This window comes from Thermobia domestica, chromosome 5 (genome assembly GCF_964235325.1).
Source record: "Thermobia domestica chromosome 5, izTheDome1.hap1.1, whole genome shotgun sequence".
NCBI classification, from domain to species: Eukaryota; Metazoa; Arthropoda; class Insecta; order Zygentoma; family Lepismatidae; genus Thermobia; species Thermobia domestica.
Window position 1 is genome coordinate 114,040,909 of NC_137458.1, and position 24,349 is coordinate 114,065,257.

At 37.5% G+C, this 24,349-nt stretch overlaps 2 protein-coding genes across 2 annotated transcripts in view; one reads left to right on the plus strand and one right to left on the minus strand.

The window, feature by feature from the left end:
• The window catches only part of LOC145686045 (uncharacterized), a 29,929-nt gene extending 19,934 nt beyond the window's left edge, over positions 1-9,995 (plus strand). Inside the window, exons 3-4 of the mRNA XM_081758922.1 lie at positions 2,280-2,382; positions 8,998-9,995. Of these exons, the coding sequence (XP_081615048.1) occupies positions 2,280-2,382; positions 8,998-9,607 (713 nt within the window). The 3' untranslated portion in view covers positions 9,608-9,995. The remainder of the gene's footprint in view (positions 1-2,279; positions 2,383-8,997) is intronic.
• A 1,018-nt stretch (positions 9,996-11,013) lies between these two features.
• Tbcb (tubulin-binding cofactor B) overlaps positions 11,014-24,349 on the minus strand; it is a 51,197-nt gene continuing 37,861 nt past the window's right edge. The window contains exons 5-6 of the mRNA XM_081758924.1: positions 18,073-18,145; positions 11,014-11,676 (exon numbers count right to left, since the gene is read on the minus strand). Coding sequence (XP_081615050.1) covers positions 11,559-11,676; positions 18,073-18,145 — 191 coding nt within the window. The 3' untranslated portion in view covers positions 11,014-11,558. The remainder of the gene's footprint in view (positions 11,677-18,072; positions 18,146-24,349) is intronic.

Consider the following 24,349-nt stretch of genomic DNA (forward strand, 5'->3'; position numbering starts at 1 on the left):
GCTGGCTTTTAACTAGCAAATGATATATGGATAAGGTTGTTAGACCTGTTTGTGATGCCTTTTCTCCGGTTGTGTATGGATCCACCAGGATAACGCGCGACTGCATACGGCACGCAACGTCCTATACTTGCTGAATTGACACGATGTTCCACTAATTCCTTGTAGGCGCGTTCACTTGATCTCTCGCCTATTCAACACGCATGATTCATGATTACACAATGTCTCGCACACATGTCATCTCTCCCATCTATAGTTCAAGAGCTTTGGTCACGTATCGTTCATACTTCTGGGGAACATCCACGATCTCATCCTCTCTATACATGTTCATGTCGCAGTCATTTGGACGTCCATGGAAGACGCGACTATTGTCCTCTAGACTTTCTGCAACGCTGTCTTACATCGTACAGAGCTCTAAATATAATACAGTAGAACCCTTCTCGTCCGCCCTCGACTGGTCCGCCACTCCGGTTGATCTGACCGTGCGAGCAGAACTTGTCTCGATTCGTCGGTGACTCACGAGGCTCATTGTCGTCTACTGCCGTCGCGGCATTATTGTTTACTTGTGTTACCGCATATCCGCTTTAGTGCTCCGTCATCTCTTATATCGTTTCTTTCGTTATGCCCGTTTTCTGTACTTGCTAATGTTCGTTTGCTTTTACTGCAGACAACAATACAGTCATTTTGGGGTTCAGAGACTGTTTATTTTACTGTAAATCGTATTTCTCTGTATTTTCTGATAATTTTACCTTTCTTGCGTTCCGATATCCCCAGTCTAGAGGTCTGCATGGGCTCGGGCCTACAAAGCGTGTATCACTTCGGGTCCGTCCCGGGTTTGGGCCGTAAATTTTTAAATATACAACCATATTTTTCGGGCCTTTTCGGACTTCATTTTGTAAATATACTGTACAACAATACATCACCGTTCTTTCTGGAGAAGTTTTCAAGTACAACTGCAAAATTAAACCGCTAAGTGCTGTAAATAAAAATACAATTTTGCGTTAATTATTAAATTTCTGCAATTCGGGCTCATTTGAATATCACACGAGCTCGGGCCTAAATCCTAAAACATATTTCAGACTCGGGTCGGATCTCACATTATAAACTCACGGGCCGGGCCGAGCCGGGCCCGGGCTAAAAATTCCGGCCCGTGCAGACAACCCCAGTTCCAAAAGTGCCGGATAAGAGAGGTTCTACTGTAACTTATTTATTACGCTAGAAGTCTCCTTATTTCTTCAGAAAAATTCGAAAATTAGTCATGTATTTCCTATATAGACTTACATCTTTGAGAGCTCTAAGTATAATCAGTGATGAATCCAAAGGTTGTTCGAAGCGAAAATCTCATGAAAGTCGTTGATTTATAATTGAAGAATGCCTCAAGTTTTTGTCTATTGCTGAGATCCAAAATAGACTAAATAATTGCATACGTCTAGTGGAATATCCTCATAATAGTATTAAGTTAACTGAAAACACTATAGGCAGAGGACATTGATGTTAAAATAACGTATACTAGTTTATCCCAGTAGGCTATGCTATATTAAAGCATACATATTTAATCTAATATGTTTAAATATGTTCTCTTGATCAGATTTAGATAATTCAACGATACTTTGCAACTACGTACCTCATATCTCAAAAACAAAACACAACTTTACAGAAGAAAAAAAATGTTTTGATAAAGTTGGAGATTAGTTGTCAGCGATTTTTCTAATGGAAAAGTCAATTTGTTATCTTAATTGACTTCATCAGAAAAATCGCTTAATTTTAACAAATCTCCCACTTTTTCAAACGTCTTTTTCCTTCTGTAGTTTTTCCTTTTTTTTTTTTTTTTGTTTTAATACAAGGTAGCTGCAAAGTACGGTCGAATTGAACAAGCAAATCAGCCTTATTTTACACAGAAAAGCGTATTGTGTTTTCGACGTATAAATATCATTATCGGTTTAAATGAAGGAAATACTGTTGAAACTATGCAAGGGAAGACCCCTGAGTACGTACAAAATGTTATTAAATAAGTTAATAAATGGAATTGGAAGCATGTATAAAAGCTTAGGCATATACATTTGGCTTGATTGTGAGAAGCAAAAATTTCTCTCTACAACAAAATTTTATTAATAATTATTGGTGCGTGGATTAACTTGAATGTTCTTGGTTCGTCTCATTTGATATTATTAGGGCCTACGTTAGTTTGTAACATGCTACGTATTAAATTCTGTGACAAGTATCTGAACTGATTTCTTATAAACACATTACATTAACTCTAATGAAGTGAATTCTATTTTCAGGCCCTGTTATCGATGACACGTGGTTTCTTATACTAATTGCTTCTTCCGTTGGAGTTCTTCTGTTTGGAATCCTGCTGGCGCTCTTTCTTCTAAAATGCAGGGAGTGAGTATTGGTTTGTGTGTGTGTGTGTGTGTTTTTTTTTTTTTTTTTTAATGAGCTTATCGGGGAAATAATTGACACCTCACATTATAAGACGTGCTGAATCTCAGTGATTAACATATGAACAGCACCGACGAATCGCTGTGTCGTGCCATATGCTTCGATGATTATAGATTGGCAAGTAGTGATAACATGTATTGATCGGCCCGGATAAAATAGACCGCACAACAAACTTGACACGTGTTATCGATAAGAAATAAGATATTGCGTATTGCGGTGCCAAATAATACGAGCTTTGAATTACTGTCAGAACAAGATACGAACTACGCCGTGTATCGTGCCATCGGGAATAATGGAAACCGCTTCGCAACCACGCAGCCATCACACAATTCACTTCCGAAACCACTCCATAAATACAGAGATTGATTCATTTATATTGAGCCGAAGTCAATGTGCAGCTGTACCGCGCGTGCTCACCCATCGCCATGAAACTGTCACGACGCAACAATATTTCGTTTAGTCACGAAGTACAGCAGTTTGTCGAGTGTAGTCTGATGCTGCCAAAACTGAACAGATTCTGTGAAGGACTCCTTATGGCTCTTTCCGATGCTAAGTTCATGGTGTCGCGCATCGTAGAAATGTGTCAAGTGCGCAATTTTCGTTTAGGTCGTGCCACTATGATCGTATTATTCAGAAATATGCGGCATAGAATCTGGGCCCATCACACCGATGCGAGCAACTAAGAATCGGCCTTCCGTGAAGAGGAGCCCATCGCTCTTGCGTTTGGTTCGGCATATAGCGATCTCTGAAAATTTCCACACACAGTGTGCGATGGTCAACAAATGTCGCTCATCACAGGAAAAATCAACCACATATTCATAGGAATTCACATCTCACGGTCATTCGCAAGAGCAGTGTGCACGTCCTGAATCCGTGTCATGCAGCTGAACGAAAAAGGAACTACAGTAATTCTAATTTCGTATGGAATAGGAAACTGGAATTTCGGTAATTCTTTTCCTTGATATTTCTGTCAAAGAATCCATGAGTTGAATTGATTTTAGTTTAGCGTCCCGTTCAGCAGCGAGGCTATATGAGACGTGGACCTACTGATTAACGTGGAATCCGAACCACATGAGCTCCCACCGGGAATCGAACCCGGGTCTCCCACGCCAAAAGCGCGTACGCTAACCGCTTAGCCATGAGGGAGCTCTATCAAAGAATCCAGATGCCAGCCTAATGGACTATTGTGCTTTCGGACTCCTTAAGCGACACCTGTCCTATCGTCGAGTCCGCACTGTCTCCGATCCGTGGAAAGCCTGTAAAGAGGTGTGTAATGCAAAACCCATGGTCCAGCTACAACGCAGTCTTCTGTAATGGAAACCCCGATGCCGGGCAACAGTCAGTAGATATGGTCTGCAGACCGAACACAATCGGTGGTGGAAACACGACATTCCCTAGTTAAGTTATACATTCAAATTCAGCCCAATATAAATGAATCAACCTATATAATTCTGTGCGACAAACCATTGAACTTGATATTTCACGTGGCTCTTGCTAATACAACGACACTGGGTACGGACACATCAACAATGGATTATTGGCAAATAAAAACATGTTATCTGGCCCAACAATTATAATTGCACGCAAAGTATGGTTTAAAACGAAACAGCTCAATTGCTTCGAAAAAGCTTCAATCAGTAAAAACGTCAGAGTAACGTACACAACCGGCACAGAGGACGTCAAAGAATAATCAATATATGAATACTATCATAAAGAATTAAGATAATACGGGGATACAATATAAAGACAATTTTCACATATTATTATTTCCTAAGACGAAGAAGAACTGTATGTTATCACTTTTCCAAATATGCCTCCCAGATGTCAATGGACTTTTGGTATCGTGCAGTTAGCTTCTGTATTCCGTCCCTGAAGGTTTTTGGTGCTCACAAGGCCAAGTCTATAACGCCTACTGGATCTTATCTGACCTGAACCGATGACCACGATCGAAGATGTGGTAACCTGACGGCGCGAGATCAGTGTTGTACGGAGGATGAGAAAGTGACTCGAAGTCAAGCCATTGTACTGGCCCTAATGTTGATCTTGCTGTATGAGGCCTGACATTATCATGGAGTAAAAGCAACTCCTTAGACAAATTGAAGGTTTCAGTTTGTCTTGAAAGACCGCACAATAATTTGTACTATTTACAATTTTACTATGTGGGCGGAACTTCACCAGGATCGATTCCTTCACTTCCCAAAACAGTGTCAGATGGCTGTTGTTTGAATTCCTTGTATACAGGAGACGACTGATATTTCCATTTCAGTCTTTGTCGCTTACTCTTTGATTCGTAGTGGTGAACTGTGTTTCGTCGGCTGTCACGATTCGTTTTAAGAAACTGGAATAGGTTTCACAGTGTTGGAGAAATTGAACAGCCATTATGAAGTGCTGCTGCTGGTGCTCAGCTCTGAATTCCATGGTAACCTACCTTACACAAATTTTATAGTATCCTAATTCAATATGCGCTATTGCGTATGCTGATCCGAAACTAACGCCCAAGAATTCTGCCACTTGTACTACTGTGATTCTTCGATCTCGTCCCTGATAATGACATCCACCCGCTGGATATTTTCTTATATGCGGGAAGTTTTTAAGTGTCCACTTCTACTTTCGTTCGTTACACTTGTGCGTTCCGCTTTAAAGCGACCCATCCATTCATACATCTTTCGTTGAGTCATGGTGCGCTCCATACTGCGCTAACAGTCGAGATCTGCCGGTTTGGCTTCCTACGACCACGGAAAGTGCATTACGACAGCGTGCTGTTCCTTGATGATGCATTCATGGAATCGTACAGATAACCTTTTTCCTTCGTGATACCCACTGTATGGGGCAGTGATGGATACTCCTACTTCCATGTCACTCCAAAGTATACACTTGGCGACGTCATTAGACTTCATTTATTCCCACTAAAACACAAAATTGCCTTTGGTTTTTGATTTACCTTTGTATCATGGCTCATTTTAAATTCTACAGGAGTCATGAAGCTCCTACCACATTACTAGTTTCAGTTATGCGTAAATGGATATTTTTGGTTGCAGTGATATCGCATCTGAATCACGAAAATCTGCATTGAGCTGCTGGATGAATACGTGGTCGCTTTTGTCCTTTATCTCTGCTAGAGACACAACATGGGTAACTCAGTGTTCCACGACGTACAAAAATCAAACTGTGAAAATGATGTGATGAACACTGTAGGACTGATCAGAATGAGTATAGCGCCAGTGACACTATATGCGAAACCTAAGATTTTTTGATGACGTAGGTTAATATTCATGCTAGATATATCCGAAAGCTCGTGTATTTCTCACCAGATCCAATTTTAACAGTCACTTGATATCTCGCGGTATTAGGCACGTTGTTAATGAGTGGTATCTATTTATTTTGTTCGGTGAGCTCACATTAAAAAAAAAAAAAAAAAAAAAAAGTGAAACTTAATAATAATAAACTATTTACTTATACATTTTTTTTTTTTAAATTTGAATGATAAAGATAATAGGAAGTTATCGTATTAGCCAGAACATGTACGACCCCAACCTTTTGAGATAATTTTAATGGACAAATAAAAATACCCAACTTAAAATATTATCGAAACAATTCGAAAGCAGATAGGAGGTTCAAATCGTGTTGAATCACAGTTCCAATCCTGGTAGAGAGTGGAATCAAACTGAAAACGCTTTGCGCTTAAAGGTCGTACTGTTTCAGTGACTCATCATAAAATGGTGATTATTCCGATGTTTTAACGTTAAAAGCTTAATGAAGGTCTTCTTAATATTTGCTTTAAATATATTTATCACCTGAATATTTTCATTAATAACGCAAATATATAGAAATACATTATCCTATTTATACAAGTTCCCCAACACATCGAAATCTTTCAATCTCAATTTGCATTGAAAACTGGTTCAAACAGACATTGAAGCCCGACTCGTATTGAATACGAACAGTATACACAGCAAAAAATGAGCTGTTGAAACAACACAAAATGACTACCACTTTAGCGTGTTACTTGTGTGTCAATTCAACACCAAGCACATCGCCTTAGAGCATATCAGAAATACCTCGTTACTGGCTGTAAGTATTTGCATTGTTTTTTATTGTCTGGTACGAGCAAAGCTTTGCGAAATATATTTCGCATTTGTGGCAAGTAACTAAAAACATTCTATGTTTTCTGTAATCGGTCACAATAATATTGTTGTAAACCTGTGAATCATCTGACAACAGTTACACAGAGAGTAGTGCTTCCATCTGTTTTCTTTATCTGTTATTATTGTCTTAGCACGTGTAAACAGAAGATGGCAGAACTGTTACATGTATAACTCTTGTCAGACGATTCACAGGTTTACAATATTATTGTGACTGATTACAGAAAACATAGAACATTATTTGTTACTTGGCATAAGTGTCAAATGTATTTCGCAAAGCTTTGCTTATATTAAACGATAAATACCAATGAAAATTCTCTCAGGTAGTAACGTGTTATTTTTGATATGCCCGGCAGGCGATGTGCTTGCTGCTGAATTAACACACAAGTAACACGCTAAAGTGGTAGTATTTGTGTGTTGTTCAACACCTCATGTTTTACACTATACTCACATCGATTTAATACCTCGTAGAACAGTAATAAATATACATTAACAGCCAAATCAAACCAGAACATGACGCATTACCGTTCTTATTTCCATCTGACCTTGATCAATCAAGCAATGACACGATGGTACATTCCTGTGTGATATGAAAAGGCCTTCTTCTAGAATAAAACGCTGCACTGTGATTATAATATGAGAATGTTTTTCACGAAACTGCTTTTATACTGAAAATATCGTGCTTTCTTTCGGGCCATAAAGTAACGTTGTCATCAATGTTGACTACCACTGGCAAAATTTGAACATTACCAGTTTTTCGGCTATTGGAATTGTAAGATACAAATCAAATGGAAAATGGAACCCAGAATATAGAAGTTCGCTACCTTTCAGTTCACTAATGACGTGGGTTTATACTAATAATCTATTAACTATTCATTACTAATGAAAGGTACTAACAACTTGTAGTTCTTATTACTCACCAAAATCGCCTTTTAAGTCCACGTCAGTGTTATTAATACTTTGATACAGATGGACCAGGTAGAAGCTTGAAACTTATAACTTATTTTGAGATCAAAATTTTTATGTTGAGGCTTGATTGATGGGAAGTAATGTAGAACTCCATGACATTATTTACCTAGCACAATTTTGCTGTGCTGAGCTGAACTGCTATGACCAGAATTTGTTCTTCCATATGCTGTTGCTTCATAATTCGTATGTACTCAGTTGTATGACAATGTGTGTTATTAGTTTTTAGCGAACTCTAATTCTTATAGTCGAAATAAGATGAAGGTTCATCTTCCATTTTGCTCAAAGACTTAATTTTGGAAATTTAGAGGAAAAACTGTACTCAGAAATTATTTTTTCGAAACTACTAAGTATAGCTTATCATGAATTGGCTAGTATCTTAATAAAATAAACCATTCCCTAATAAATTCAGTCAATGAACTTTGTGATCTTTAACGTCTGATATTACGGACATTGTAATATAACAAAAATTTCTTGCAGTGGTTGGCACAAAAAAACAGTTTTTCTGTTTATAGAAAAACTGACTATCCAAAACCTTTTCGGGTGAAAAATTTCGTTTTTTCTACAAATCAGTTTTGCCCATTCCTAAAGGAATCTCCATTCAACTTCTGTTAAGATGAACTAAAATTGACTATTTACCTTGGTCTGTTACAACACTACTCTCTATAGTTATATTCCAAGGTTGAAGTACTGTAATTTCTTGTTGATGCACCTGTCTCCATAAAAAATAACATTAAAAAAATTAGGCAAAACCTGTTTTGTACTTTTTTTTTTAATGATTGTAAAAGCATTTTATCAAGTAGATCAACTTTAATCATTTTGTGGTTTGCTTGTTTGTTTCCTTTTCTCATAATGAGAGACGCATGTTCTTGAACTAGTATTTTTGGGTGTCCGCAAAGCATTAAATAGAAATTCTCTAGATGTTCTACTAGCTCTCTTTTAATTATTTATTTATTTTTAAAAGAACATAGAAAGAATCTTTAAAATATATAAATTCACTAGAGCAAACTTTCCCAATTACTTCAGAGTTGAGGACCCGCTTTTTATTTATTTATTTTTTTTAAGGTAAGGTATGGAATCAACATATTTAAATTTTCGTATCTGCAAAGTAATAATAGTTCAGAGGTACAGAGCGATATTAACAATAATTAAATTAAAGTTCAAACCTTTATTTAGTTATAAGCAGGGGATCTATGACACTATCTTTTGTAAATTATTAGATGTAAAAATGCAACGGACTCCCTAAATTTGTTCTACGAACCCCTAGGAGTCAGCGCGCTACCAATTGGCAAAGTTGCACTAGAAGATAAGCTTTTATATTTTATTTTATAATAATCCGTCATTACAGAGTGTCGTAGATCACCCTCTATGTTAAGCAAGGAATGGATTTACAATAATTTATTTAATTCACATCAACGTAACTATGATGATTATTGTTTTCTCATTGTAGGGAACGTGGAAAAGCTTCGTTAGAGATGGACAATAAAGTGAAAGGTTGCGAGGCTGTCCTTTACCCTTGTCCAGGCGCACCAGATCAAAACAGGAATAGCAGAGTGCTGTGGGCAGCTTTGACACCACGTGGAGCTGCTCATTTTACCGTGGAACACGTTCCTGGCCAGTATGGAGCTATCAGCGATCGCCCACCACGGCTTCACATCATGGCACCAGGACATCACACCTACTACGAAACCACTCCAACAGAATTAAGCTTTGACAACACTGGATTCGTTGACTCCGATGACCCTCCGGATGGAATCACAGCATTGACTACCGATCACAGGCACATAGCTTCTCCATTTCGTGAGAGTTTTCAGCTGAACGAACTGGCAGAACCGAAATGGCCACGAAGCAGAACACCTAGCCAACTGGGAGAAGACACACCTATTTTGCCACGAACGCAGGGAACTCTAGAGAAAAAAGTGCGCCCGGTTGTGTCTTCCCCAACACGTATTGAGAATCCCAACCTACCTCCTCTAAATTTACATCCTCGCAATTCACTCCGAGGGCGCCCCGCAAGAGCTGTTGTCAAACGAGAAGATAGCCCTACACCCATCGTGTGATTCATCATAAATTCTCTGTTCATGTTTGTTCCACTTCATCAATGTGCAATAATTTATTTACAAAAACAATCGGTAACTGACAACTTAACAGCAACACTTGACACTTGAGAGTTCCATAAAAAAAGGAGCTGGAGATGATTATCCTTCAAAAGAACTACTCCAATGTACATGCTTGAAAACCGTAAAACGTTAAGTACTTGTCTTTCTGCTATATACACATCCTCTTTCTCCAGTTAAAAAATATTTCCGACGCCATTGTTTACATGTTCACATCATTGTCATGCAATAAATGCACGAATCGTTTGCTTTACTCAATGTTTCATCGTCATGTTATGTTTTTTAATCTCTCATTAAACGGCGCATGTATTTGTTACTTGTGTATGTATAAAATATGTCAATGTACATTGTATTTTTTGTGTTTGCGTATTTTTGTTAATAAAGTAAATTTGTTACTATATAAACAATTCACTATCATTATAGAAACACATACCAGTGACTTTTGGTGTAAATTATTCCTACTTACGTTAGAAAGCGAATTATCATCGTATTTTAAAGATCATACAAAATCAATGTAATGCTTTGCATATCTCCTAATCAAATCTATTATCAAGACAAGAAAAGGTTATTTTTTCATCATGTCTTTCTGGAAAGTAATGACCACAGTACCAATTTCATATACACATACAACATACACATTACTTCCTAATTTCGATGCTTCCACATGTAATTTACTTCTATTCTGTTGGAGTTTAACTTCACTATAATTTGTAACGCAGCGAGTGGAAAAAAGGACGACATTCCACACCACCTTACTTTTGGAAAACGAAAAACAAATCCGCTTACCAGAAACACAATTGATTATACAAAATTATTTGTATGGAATATCTGTAGCGTATATCAAGACCTTTACTTCTAAAATACCAAAAACGTGATTGGATACTTTGTTATACAGAAATTGATATCGCGGAATGCTCTCTTTTATTTTTCGAATATTCTCCCTTTTCTAGTCTAGCGTTCCATAACAATATTCTAGCGTGTGAAACAACTGCACAAAATTACGATCTCGTTTTGTTTTTAACAAATTATTCCAGCATTGACAAGTCTTTTTGCATGGACGTCTGAAATTAGAGCAAATGTAGTTAATAATTCCTAAATATAAATAAAAATTTGAAAATAGCTGTTATATCGCCATATACCATTACCAATCCGTCTAAACCAATATTTCCCCAAACTGTAGTACTCAAAGTCTGCCTATGTGGTCCTCGTAGATGGAAGGTAAGTTATATATATATATATATATATATACAGATATAGATATAGATATGTATAAAAATAAACTAATGAACTGTATCACACTGTGTAGTTGAAATTTTGAAACAGGCATGTATTATACAAATTCTAATAGCTTATAAAACAGAGCAAATTTTAATTAATATTATTTTTTCAAATAAAATACACATACCGGTATTAACATATACTTGAAGAAACTGCTTTCGAAGGACACAAGGGTAGAGTGGTCCGTAGAACATTCTAATAAAAATTGTCCCCACCAGAAAAATGTTGAGAAACGCTGGTTTAAGCTATGTACATACTCTATTATTGGGTTGAAAACTTATTTTATTGTTGCTAGTCAAATATAATAAAGAACATCTTTTTGTCAAAGGAACGTTTAATATGTGATAATTTCGCACGTGAATATTTACAAGAAGAAATTAAAAAAAAAAAAAAATAAAAAAAATAAAAAATAAAAAATAAAAAAAAATAACGTACTTTCGCTAAAGCTTGTTGTATATATAATGTTCTCACACTTAACAATTTACGAAACTGGCATGAATGCACTTGTGTTTGAACGATACGCTGCCATTTGAGAAATGTCACTCATATGTTCAACAAAAGGAAAGCGAGATCACATTTAAGCCACAAAGCGTACGACACGAATTCTATATATAAATCACAGCTCTTCATCCAAATCGTAAGCTTCTTCTGGAAAGTCACCAGTTGTTACATTTATAGGCTTCACAAATCCTCCGTAATTTGGTTGGCATTCGAAGTAATGCTTACCATTTACTCTGAAAAGAAAGGAACAAAAGTTTCTTATAATACACTGTACACCTCTGGAAAAATACCTAATGAGAACTAATTCTGAAGTTTTTTTTTTTTTTTTTTTTTCCTGCTTAGCGTTTGTACTTTTTCTCTGTGAAAGTTTTGTTGACTCCTCGATCCGCATTTAACCACGAAAAAGCCCAGTGATAACTTAGTTACGTCACAAGAAGGTTTGAACAATTAAAGGAACTTTATATATTCCATACACACACACACACACACACACACACACACACACGAGATTTTAAAGGTTAACAGACTGCCTTTACCATTAGTTTTGGATTAATTTAGGCAATTCCCTAAATTAGTACAACAGTAATGATAAACGCAGTCAATTGCCTTTGAAACGTCTGATTAAATAAACAAAACACAGATGGAACACCAACAGTTTAATTTACTTAATTAAAAGTATCGTTTAAAAAAAGCTTTTCCAAGTCTTTTCTGAGTATATCCAAAACAAGATTTTTTTTAAAAAAAAAAAGAAAAAAGAAATGAAATCTTTGTTTTACGCCCCACGGTTATGCCGGCTAGGCTAAAGAAGACGGTGATGATGAGAAGTGAATGCAATGGTAGAATAAACAAAGTGGAAGGAAACGGGAGAACCCCGAAAAACCCACGGACACTGTGTTCGTCCACCACAAAGTCCATTTGGCGCGAGCTGGGATAGAACCAAGGACCCCACATACTAGAAGTGAACGCTCTACCACTGAGCCACCATACCCCAACATAAAATTTGGCTCTCACTACAGTATTTATTATTATTATTATTATTATTATTATTATTATTATTATTATTTTAATATGCGTTTTGAAAAGCAGTTATGCACTTAAGAGATGTACATCATCCTATTACATATGAAGCAACGGTTTTCAATCAGAGGTCACTTATTTCATTTTTACACCAATAAAAGGTTGCAACATATGTACATCTTTCAGTTCTCTTCATAAAGTATCACAATACAACCAAAGTGCTATAAAAACAACATTTCACAGTGACCTGAAAAATATATTTAACTTTAATTGTTGTACAAAACAATAACCTTCATGTTCATCTACCACAGAACTTTCTTCTTTTTCTTTTTAACTAGCTTCGTGACCCCTCTTCGTCTTCACGTGTAAGTGAAAGAGAGAATAAATATACGGTGGTGTGTGTATGTGTGAAGGTCACCACTCCTTTTCTTCTTCACCTCGCCTGCATGCGCAGAGTCCTACCAATGCAAGAGAAAAGACTCTTTCCTTCTTCACAGATCTTCACATACGTGGGTGTACAGCAGAGCAGCTGAAATAAACCGCAAGGAACAAGGAGAAAACGAAACTAAGGAAGAGAATAAAGGTTTGAACAGTGTGTTAAGGGAGATGATGATTTACTTATGCTGTTTCTCTCTCAATGATATATATATATATATATATATATATATATAATAATTTATCCATATGCATACATAAATATATTGGTTATGAAAAGAAATCTGGAAAACAGCGACAACACTTTACTTATCTACAAATATCACCTGAAAATGGAAGATCTATCAGGGTGTCTACTAAAATTCTAAAATGAAATTTCGTGGCCTTTTCTTCACCAAACCATAAAACTTCGTAACATTCTCAAGAGCAAATTTGGATGTGAATTAGGCCGAATTTCCATACTTGCGATAGAAGCATACTTTGCTTGCAATTTGGAAGCGTCTGAAACCGACCATAGACATTTTTGGTGGTGAATTTTTACGTTTTATAGAACAAAATTTTCCATCTGTATTTTATATATATATATATAAAATCGTGACCCAAAAGCTAAATTTCGTCTTGATTTTCATGACCGTTTTCTGATTTCGTGACTTTCCTGACCGATAGACACCCTGTCTATGCACAATATATTGCACCAGTTTACTACGTTTCGGCAGAGAAGACAACCAACTATACTGATCTAGTGATGGTTTCATTGAGTGGCCAGAGGTGAGGGTAAGGGTGGGGTTTTCCCCTATTTGAAAGTGCTTAATGTATTATTTGTAATACCATTTTTCATCCCCGTGTATTGAAAGTACCAGCAGGTGAAATGTGAAAACACCACTGATGGTGGTACTTTTATACAGAGAAGTGTTCTACACAGGCTAAAGTCAATATTGTAATATAACAAGCCTACCCTCCAGATTTCAGCTCATTCTGTCATTTTATTTATTTTTTATAGAAAATTTCCAACTGTCAACATTAAGCTAAACTCAATAATTATACCTAGTTTTTCGGCGACACAAACTCATAGCAAGGAAAAAATTCTGCTAAATCAATCAGTCTAACGTCTAATTCAAGTTCTGTCATCAACAGGAAATGCAAAGATAAATTTTGGCGTCCATATGCTGCGCAAATCCATGCGGTCGAACAAAACTGATCACGACCTGTGAAGATGGATCAGAAAGAAGTTATCCGATCATCGATTAACATCGACGTATAGGACGAGAGAATTTCTCTGTACACTTCTATTATCATTCTCTCTTTCGTTGGTGCTTTCAAATCGACCCGTTGATTTGACTATTTTCGTTACAATCTCCATGATGTTAAGAGTCTTTCGATCGAACCTCGGAACTCTGGACACCATTCTCTTGAATAGTGCTGGTATCAGTCTACTGTAGTGAGTTGATTTCTCGGCATGTCACAACTCGATGCCAGACTATAGAGAAGAACCGACCGATCCACATCAGCCTTTTTGCCGGAATATGGATACCTAACTCTACGGACAATCTCCGTGCAGCAGAAACTCGAACCGCGGACACTGAAACTTGGACTGAGTTTGGAATATCTGAATATCTTAAAAATCGGCTGATTATTAAATTGCTTAATCACTCGGGAGTCTGCCCTAGCATCCCCGCTTAGGTCCTTTCCAGTGGGGCTTATTCATTTGAATAATTATGTGTCTAGAATTTAATTAAAAGTTTTTTGGTTGTTCCAGCCCTTCTGATCGTATCAAAACTCGTAACTCGGTAATGACATCGGATACTGAGATTTCGTTGGGGTCTTTCCCCTCGCTACATAACAAAGCAAACGCAGTCAACAAAGTGCCCCGCGATAAAGTTCACGATATAAAAACCTTAAGATATCATGTTCGTAGTTAAATTTTAAGAAATAAATCTGGGGACTATAGGAACACATGCCTCACTTGAAGTGCTCGCAAATACAAGACAGCTTTATTGATATTATGCTATTCAGATGAGTGCTCTGGTTGCCACGTTACGAGGGTCACTACGAAAGTTTTGAGATGTGAAATAACTTACATACTTAAAATCAATTTAACACTTACATTTTCTCAAAGTATTCATCATTACACTGTATACACTTTTGCATCCTCGAAAACAACTTTTGGAAACAGTGTTGCCAGTCTTTTTCTTCAAGTGTTAAAAGTTCATTCTCGTAAGCCACTACAGCTTCTTCAGAGCTGCAAAATCTCTTCCCACGCATACGATCTTTAATCCTGGGGAACAGAAAAAAATCACACGGGGCCAGGTCAGGGCTATACGGCAGATGAGTCATAAGTTTGACCTCTGTAGATTCTAAAAACTGAATTGTGATGTTGACCGTGTGTGAGGACGCGTTGTCATGATGAAACAGGGTCCCACGCAATCCAGTTCTTGGATGCCGTTCCCGAAGCTTCTGGAACACTTTTGTTAGGCAAACAGTGGTGTACCACTGAGCAGTAACAGTCCTTTGTTCTTCAAGTGGAACAGTTGCAACATGGCCAGATTTGGAGAAGAAAGTTGCGACCATCTTCTTCCCCACACTTCGCGGTCGCTTCACTTTCGTGGGTGGATTTTCGTCTGGAAAGAACCAAACTGTAGACTGGCGTTTATTTTCAGGGTCAAATTGATAGATCCAAGTTTCATCACCAGTAACAATGTCAGAGACGCGTCGAGAATTGCCTCCATCGAATCTTGCAAGCATTTCTTCACACCATTCCACACGCATGCACTTCTGCTGTTCAGTCAAAGTGTGAGGCACCCAACGAGATGACACCTTCCTGAGCCGAAGATGATCATGAAGAATTTTTGTTACTGCTGACGATCCAATGTTCACTGTAGATTCAATGTCCTTGAAATTTGTTCGAGGATTTTCTCGAATCATTTGTTCCACAGCGGCAATGTTTTCATCTGACACAGCTGTTGCCGGACGTCCAGCTCTCTCTTCATCTTTAAGCGATGTCCGGTCTCTTCTGAATTCACCAAACCACCGAAAAATTGTAGCACGGGAAGGAGCAAGGTCCCCAAATGCCCCCTGCAAACGGTCAAGGCTTTGTGTCTCGTTCAAACCACTTTTGAAATCGTAAAGAATCATTGCCCGAAAATGTTCCCTTTCGAGCTCCATTCTAGACAGCCGAATACTGCTCACATCAACAAACAAGTAAAGGCGATACAGCCACGCCGATAAGCGAGGCGAGTTGAAACTTGCTTCGCTTCTTCGCTCTGGATACCACTACCGAACGCAATTGTTGGAATTCAAATACTGTGCCACAACAATGCGTATCTCAAAACTTTCGTAGTGACCCTCGTATTAGAATGAAGATAAACAAAAATGGAAAAATTTGAAGGGTTTTTCAAAAAATGCATCCTTTGTGATAGTTTTTCATGTAGTATTATTTTTTTATTTAAATTTGTTCTAATAATATGGCAACGAGATTACGAATCTGAATAATACTAGTTAAGAAGTTACAGTTAGTCCCGTGACGTGTGAGGCGGATTAACAGTTGAGGTCCATTTAACTACTGAAAAAGATAAGAGTACTCGTTGAAACTAATCAGTAAAATATAACAACCTTTTCAGAGGTAAGCCCAATATCAATATTGTATCTCACTACTATTGAACACAGATCAAAGAAGCATAAACAGAAGTTTATCGTTTTTCTTCTTACTGTATACAGTATCTGACTGCAAACTGAGTATTTGTATCTCGATTATTACTACCAGAATTTCCTTCTTAAAACATATTGATGGAAGCAGATGGTTAGTATAAATGAAATCACGTTGAGATAATGAAAAGGTTAGACATCGTATGGCGCTCACTTGGTGGTTCACAGCTACTTTTCTGTTTTTTCCTTCTTTTTTTTTTAACTTTTTCTTTCTTATCTCTGTTTCTTTCTCTTCTTAACTGATGAATTGTTTAGTGACATAGCTTATAGTATACCTTTTGCAGTGTGTGCGATTATGTTTTCACTATTGTCTGGTAAGTAATAATCATATATGCTACATATGTTATTATTATATTTATTAAAGTTCCGTTTTGAATATAAAAATAACCATAGTAATTCAGTAAAAGCTGACATGAAATATTACATTTCTATATGGTAGTATCTGACTTGAATTCTTATTTAAAATCGAGAACAAAACTGCTCATCTTCCGTTGCCGGGCATCAATAGTAGAAAAAAATTATTAAAGATCTATTTCGGTAAAGTATGGTAAAATAAAAAAATAAAAAAATAAAAAAAAACTTCATTTACGCATTCTTGTAATCAAACAATTTGAAAATAAATGTACAATTTAAATTGTTCATTAGAGGCACATGAGAAAAAAAATTAGAAATATCCGTATTCAGTCACGCCATGCAGAAAATGATATGAAACCTGAAATATTAAATTTAATTTTCACGGTTAACGAACGTAATTTAGATTAACAAAAATAGAGATTTACATAAATACACAAGATTTAAGTAATCATTATAACGAAAACAGAACTTTTTTAAAGTCAACTACAATATCCTCTATATTATAACTGAAGTTTCAAGTCTTGAAACTGTAACCCAGAAATGAATCACCAATACCGAATCACAGAAACAATAGTCCCAGTAAAATCAACGTATCAGTTACAGGGTACAGTTGTGCATTTTCTGCGAAGTACAGCCAACAAAAGCCCTCGCCACTGGTCTAATGGGTAGCACGCGAGCCTTCAGTGCACAGGGGTCTTGGGTTCGATTTCCGATGGGAAAGCCTTGAAATTTGAACGCATTATGGTAGTTTGGATTCCACCCTAAACTAGGGTTACGTCTCATATAGCCTCAGGGCTGAGAGGGACCTAAACTATATTCAACCAACTAATTAATAACATTTATTCGAGTAATTTAATTTATGAAATTAAACTGAATTATACGTTACCTTTGATTGATTTTGGTATTTAAAATCACATTTCTTTACTTTCATATCTTTGGCATCCTTCATATTAGTACTTTTAGTATAATATTTTCATTATTATTTCCCATAATAAAATTAATTCACAAACATTATGTCTTTTTTACGTAGCTTCTAAATTCATTATCATTTTTCATAAAAGAACTAATTCAGAAATATTGCCTCTTTTTCTCAAGAAATTAAATGAAAAATAATTACTTACGACCCATCATTTTTACCAAGAGGTTCATCGTATTTAACTCCTATCCACCATCCTGGCTTAAAATGTACTTTACCTAAAATTGAAAATAACATAAAATTAGAATTCTAGTGCGCTTATCTTTCATAATAATAATAATAATAAATTTCGTTGTTAAATATTTACTGTATTAGCCTACTTTTAGGACTAGGCACTTAGTGAAAACTTAAATCTTAGCACTACGCTTTCCTTCAGTACTATGCAACGACCAGAATAATTTGTAAGTACATTATCGTTTATATGCAGTAAACTTTCTGAGTCATCTAAACAAAACTCAGAGTGAACAAATGACAAGAAAAGAAAGTAATTCGAGCATCTGCTTTACCTTGCTGGTGCGCTAACTCTAGTCTTCCCAGTTCTTCCGCACACCAGCTACACACTTTACATTCTTCAGGTTAATGTTCAGTCATTTAGACGAGGAATGTACCTTAATCTCCTGCTATTGTGCTTGAACTCAATATCAATACAGAGCCTGACAGACTTCTATACAGAAACAACGCGAAGAACACGGTACGGGACAGGCACAAGGCAGAAACTCAAAGTTCCATCACAAAGACGTAGTGTCTGATGCAACTGCTAGCAAAGAATGTTGCTGTCCGAAATTCATGACGCCGAAAATGAATCGATTCTGTGAAAACTACATTGTAACATTTTTCGATGCGCACTTCAGTTGTTCATCATAGTTGAACTGCTACGAGCACAGATTTGCTGACGTACGCTTTACTGTGAACGCACTGTGTTGTACGACGATATGTAGCGCAATCGGCCTCGGACTCTGTATTGCCGACTAAATCACATCTGAAATGGATTCCAGAACCAACTAAGCTACCGATGTTGAGCGCAACGAGACTGATGATACTGGAGAATCTACCGACACAGCGTGTTATGGCATCCGGTTTCATGTGTCCCAATTAACCATCGAGAATGTTATTCACAAAAAGATATGCCTCAAGGTGGGTCATAAAGCAAATATTCTTGCGCTGAAAGTCATGTTGTGAAACGGAAAAGTAACTGCAGAAAGCTGTACGAGCGCCACCTAACGTAATTTTGAGCAATCACGTATAGAAGTGTCGGCGGAATAAAGAAATTTACTTCGTCAGTGCACCGAAAGTTATCCATGTGCTTTTATGGATGGCTAGATTTGTTAAGGAAAAATTGTGGAGTTACGTCGAGTGCCACCAATGTAAAAATCAATACTGCATGTTTTGTCGGATATTTACAACGAAATCCCATCCGTCACTATGGAGCTGACACAAACCGGGTGGGAGCTAGGACCCCTGCTATTTCCTTCACCAACATCCCAGTGAACAGTGCCAATGGACTACTGTGCCTTTAGACTTCTAAAACATTGCTTTTCTTCTCGTAAGGTGTGCAGTTTCCGGCCTCTGGAAACTAGTGGTGAAAGAACGGACTATCACATGAGTGAACACTTCAAACTCGTCTATATAGAAGCCTAATCAGCCCCTGTATATATCCGGCACTGAATAATAATCCTATTTCATATTTTGCACTTTGGCGATGTGAGAGATCGTTATTCATTTTTTACATTTTAATGTGAGTAAATAAAATTTTAAAATTTATACACACACACCGATGGATTAATATGATTATACGATATTAAGGTACACGTAGAATGGACACTTTAAAGCTACTTTTTTGTTCTTCCCAACTTTTCCCCTTATTTGATGAAGCATTTAGCGAAAGTGTTTCTCGTGTAGTAACGTTTTCACACTTTTTTGGCACGATATATATATATAGCGAGAGAGAGAGAGACTTTCTAGGGACTAATCGGTTTCGAGCTTGATTACTTTAAAATAAATTCTCTCACGCTCTCGCCCCATTTTCATTCCCAAACAAAACTAAACATTTCCGAACATTGGTTCATTAACTTTAAAAAAACTTTCCGATACCTTTTAAACGTCGTGTGAAATTTTGGTCTAGTTCTCTCAATCGTCCTGCATATCCAGGGAATGTCTTGGAACGTATCCAAGAGCTATTCGCACAATATTGTAATGTTTAGTTTGGGAAATCTTAGATGAAGTAAATGACCAAACACGACCACCTCTAGAACATTGATTTCCATTTTCAATGTGTAATGGCCCCGTATTTTCTGCAGTATCAGAATCTGAAGAATCGTCGTACTACTGGCAATATCACTTGTATTTTATTAATTTCGACAACACTGACACAGATGCGATCAATACATAAATCTTTTGCAACCAATGTTCCAACGTATTGAGCTTCCGATTGAGATGTCATTTTATTTCTAAGCTTCTCACAACGTACAGTCACTAAGTATACATCTGTCTCCAACTAGTCACTACATCACTCTTTAATTCTGCATAATAACCCTAGTAAAAATAATGGAGTTTCCAAAGTCATATCTCGTTAGTAGGTTTATCATATAGCGTTATAGAAAGCATATAGCAATACTTTCAAAAATTTCACAAAACTTTCAGCTTAAAAATGAACATTTACCACATGAAAAATATGAAATGCAACACGCAGAGAAGTTTTTCAGACCATGATAGTGCGCTAGAGGGTTAATGAACATCGATGACGTTTAAACTATATACAAGGCGCATCCAGAAAGTAAGTTTCCCACGCGTCCCATAGCTAGGAAACGGTATGTTGCGCAGAGCGACTACGTGTACGTGAGAGAGTAAGGTCCTAGCATGGCACATGCACTAGCGGAACTTCCCTAGTGCTCTCAGTAGCGTCGTGGCAGTGGTTGAAGCTGGACGTTCCTATTCCAGCTCCCGCCGCGTGTGAAGTGCGAGCAGTGATAAAATTTTTGAATGCACAGGGCATAGCACCAATCGAAATCCATCCTTAGCTGTGCCAGGTCCATGGGCCTAACGGCATGAGCAAGCAGTTTCTGCAGATTTTCCGCTCCTCATTGCACACCACTGTCACGGAGTGCCTGTTGATCAATAAGTTTTGTGTTGAAGCAACTGACCCTAGAGCACAACGCAAGGCGCACAGGGTCAGCATTGACACTTTTGCAACGATACAGCTGACGATGGATTTCAATCGGTGCTATGCCCTGTGCATTCAAAAACTTTATCACTGTTCGCACTTCACACGCGGCGGGAGCTGGAATAGGAACGTCAATCTTCAATCACTGCCACGACGCTACTGAGAGAATTAGGGAAGTTCTGCTGGCGCATACGCCATGTTAGGACCTTACTCTCTCACGTGCATGCAGTCGTTTCGCGCAACATAGATTTCCTAGCTATGGGACGCGTGGAAAACTTACTTTCTGGATGCGCCTCGTATTTCCATATCGGAAATAAAGGAAACAACCTATATTTTTCGATAGCAACTCCTCTGTAGTGCAAATTCAATGAAATTCAAGGAATGAAAAATGACCCCAGGTCTCCGGTTTACTGTGCCGGTGAGCTAACCACTATGCAAATCAAGTTCTTTCCAGGCAGTCATACATTTTTCACTCTTTGCGCTGAGCCCTGTAGTCAATAAAGGCTGTATAAATTACTACTATTGTGATTGGCCATTGTCAATCTAATTTTAATAAACAGTTACGTAATGAAAGATACAATAATACAAGAAACAAAACATAGAACATACTATTAACCATGATTGAAAAGATTCAAAGAAAAACAAGGGAGCGAACACAGTTCTTTGAACGAAAATTAGTAATGAAAGGGAAGACAAAGCCAAACATGTTCATTTTACATAAATAAGTAATACTTTAGTTCATGACAAATGAAAGAAAGTTATATTTTAACAAACAATGTTCCTCTTTTTTCTTTCATTTCATTTTCGGTCTCTCTTTCCCAAAAGAGTGATACTCAATTTATGTTGCCTGTACGCTAATGCAGACTCGCCTCGCTATATATATATATATATACACATATACAGAGTGATTCAATAAGAACGTACCAGGCCTATATCGCAGCTAATACTGCACGTACAGCCTTCAAACAAAAAATTGCATTACCAAATCGTATGTGTGGCCGTCAATAAAAATAGTAGCGACACCAATGGCGTATCGTGAATATCTCCAACGGGGGTCATCTGCAAAATTTGACAAGGAAACAGGGGTTGCTTGTGCCTCCATTGAAACAAGCGCACAATGGGAGAAACGTCGAGAGGAAACACGTAGGCATATTTCTTCTTCGTTGGCAGCAACACGGTCGCATTACTAGGTGAAAGTCAGATGGTGCGAGGGTGTTCCCAGTCACACCAGGCGAATGCCGGGATGGTACGTGCAAACCATGCCCTGGCAAACAATCGCCGACGCCTTTGCAGGATTAACTCGAGGCCTAAGCCAAGGGTAGCCCAGACCCACAATGACGTGGACGCGCGATGTATCTTGTGTGCGTACGTACAATATGAACGTATTTGTTTGTCGTTGTTTCGAACAGCACACTCACTTATCGTTGTCAGTGATTGTGTGGTGGTACTCTTGTAGATCCAGTAGCTAACATGTACATGACCTTGCTCAAGACACAGTCTATGCGGCCTCGAACAGGCGATCGCTGCTGTCAGACAGAGGGCAGAAGGAGCGATGCTGTAAACAAAACAGGTAACACAAGCGTGTAGAGTCCGAGAGTGATTAACCTCTGCAGTGAGTTAAAGTGGGCCGTGTATTGGGCAAGGTGTCGTGCATTGAGTTCTACTACCCCTGTGCATTACAAGCTCGTGACGGGACGAATACGAAACTTCCACAAGCAGTGAAACCTCTTTGATTGCAGGGTTTGCCCAAGTGGGCCCAGCCCGAAAAAACCCGCCACTTTAAAACCCACCTGGGTTTTTGACCTATTTGTTAGTATATTATTGGTACAACTAAGGTGATCACATTGTAAGTGATTTTTATCAGATTTTAGACTTTCCTTGGGCGAATTACAGGCTTTCACGTTAAGGTATACAACAACATTCAACATAAGACCTTTATAAAGTACTAAATGCACTAAATGATTAAAAAAAAAAAAAAAAACTTACCTTAGCTTGAGATAGTTATACAACAAATTAATGTATGGATTATGCTTATAGCCTATTTGAAGTAAAATAAGCAATTTTGTACTCTAGAAAATATTTTCCGTGAATAGTGTGCTCGTCGACTTGGCGACACCGAAGGACATTATCACTCATACGTTTGACGGGTTTAAGGTCATAGGTGCCAGTACTAATAGTACATATGTAAATACATTAGTAAAACTATTAGTATTATTTCTTTCTTTGATGTAAAACAGAAGTTTCTTCAACTAAAATTTGGTTTTCCAACAATAACAGTTTAGTTCAGTCATTTGTTGCTACTTTTCAAATAAGCATTCTGTAGAATCAACACCAGCAATAGCGTAAAAATTCTTCTCAAATTTAAGAAGCTTAATGCTCGGGGTTCCGAAGACTATGTAACGCTTACTATTTCAAGTGCTGAGTTCAAATTTCTGTACTAGTGCAAGATTTTATGTACACGCCGTGAAAGAAGTGCTCGGGAAATTCCCGAATTAAACGCAGAAGGATCGGAAATGAATACTTCAACAATAAAACTATTTATTTTACGCTTAAGCCTGCCATACGTTCAGTAAAAAACGGGACAGTCCCGCGTCCCCGTAAATTTAGTCGGGACAGGGAAATGTCCCGTATTTTAACTCCGTTCCATTTCTGATATCAATATCAGCTTATTCGAAAAGTGAAACAAAAAATTCTGACATTGGCTGGGAATCCTGTAATTAGTGAATGAACAGTACGCTGTTGCATGCAACCGTTTCGAGGAAGTTATTACACCATCCTGTTCGACTTGATAGCGAACGAAATTTGCAATGCTACTTTTTCCATTGCCACTTGATGGAAACTCGAATACTCTCCGGAACATTAAAAAAAAAATCCTTTTCAGAGGCTAGGGGCACAGAATTGTGCTTTGGTCCAGGTCTTAGAGAAAAATGTAAATCTGGTCCTGACAATTACACACGACACAAGGAGAAAAATCAGCTTTCCATCAGATTAAACTGACGAACGTAATTTTGGCAAATACAGCCATGTAAATAAATATTGCTAAACGCGCGAAGAATATTGAAGGTAGATTGTACCACTGATTTAAATAATTTGCATATTGTTTTCCTGTAAGGCATTTTTATAGTACATCTTAAGTTTTTAAGCATCTTCAGTCTGTACAATTAATTGCAGGGTACGAACAGAGAAAAGCAGCTGCTGCTTAGTGAACTTTCGCCTATTATATTCTTAAAAAAAAAATAAATAAATAAAAATAAATAAATAA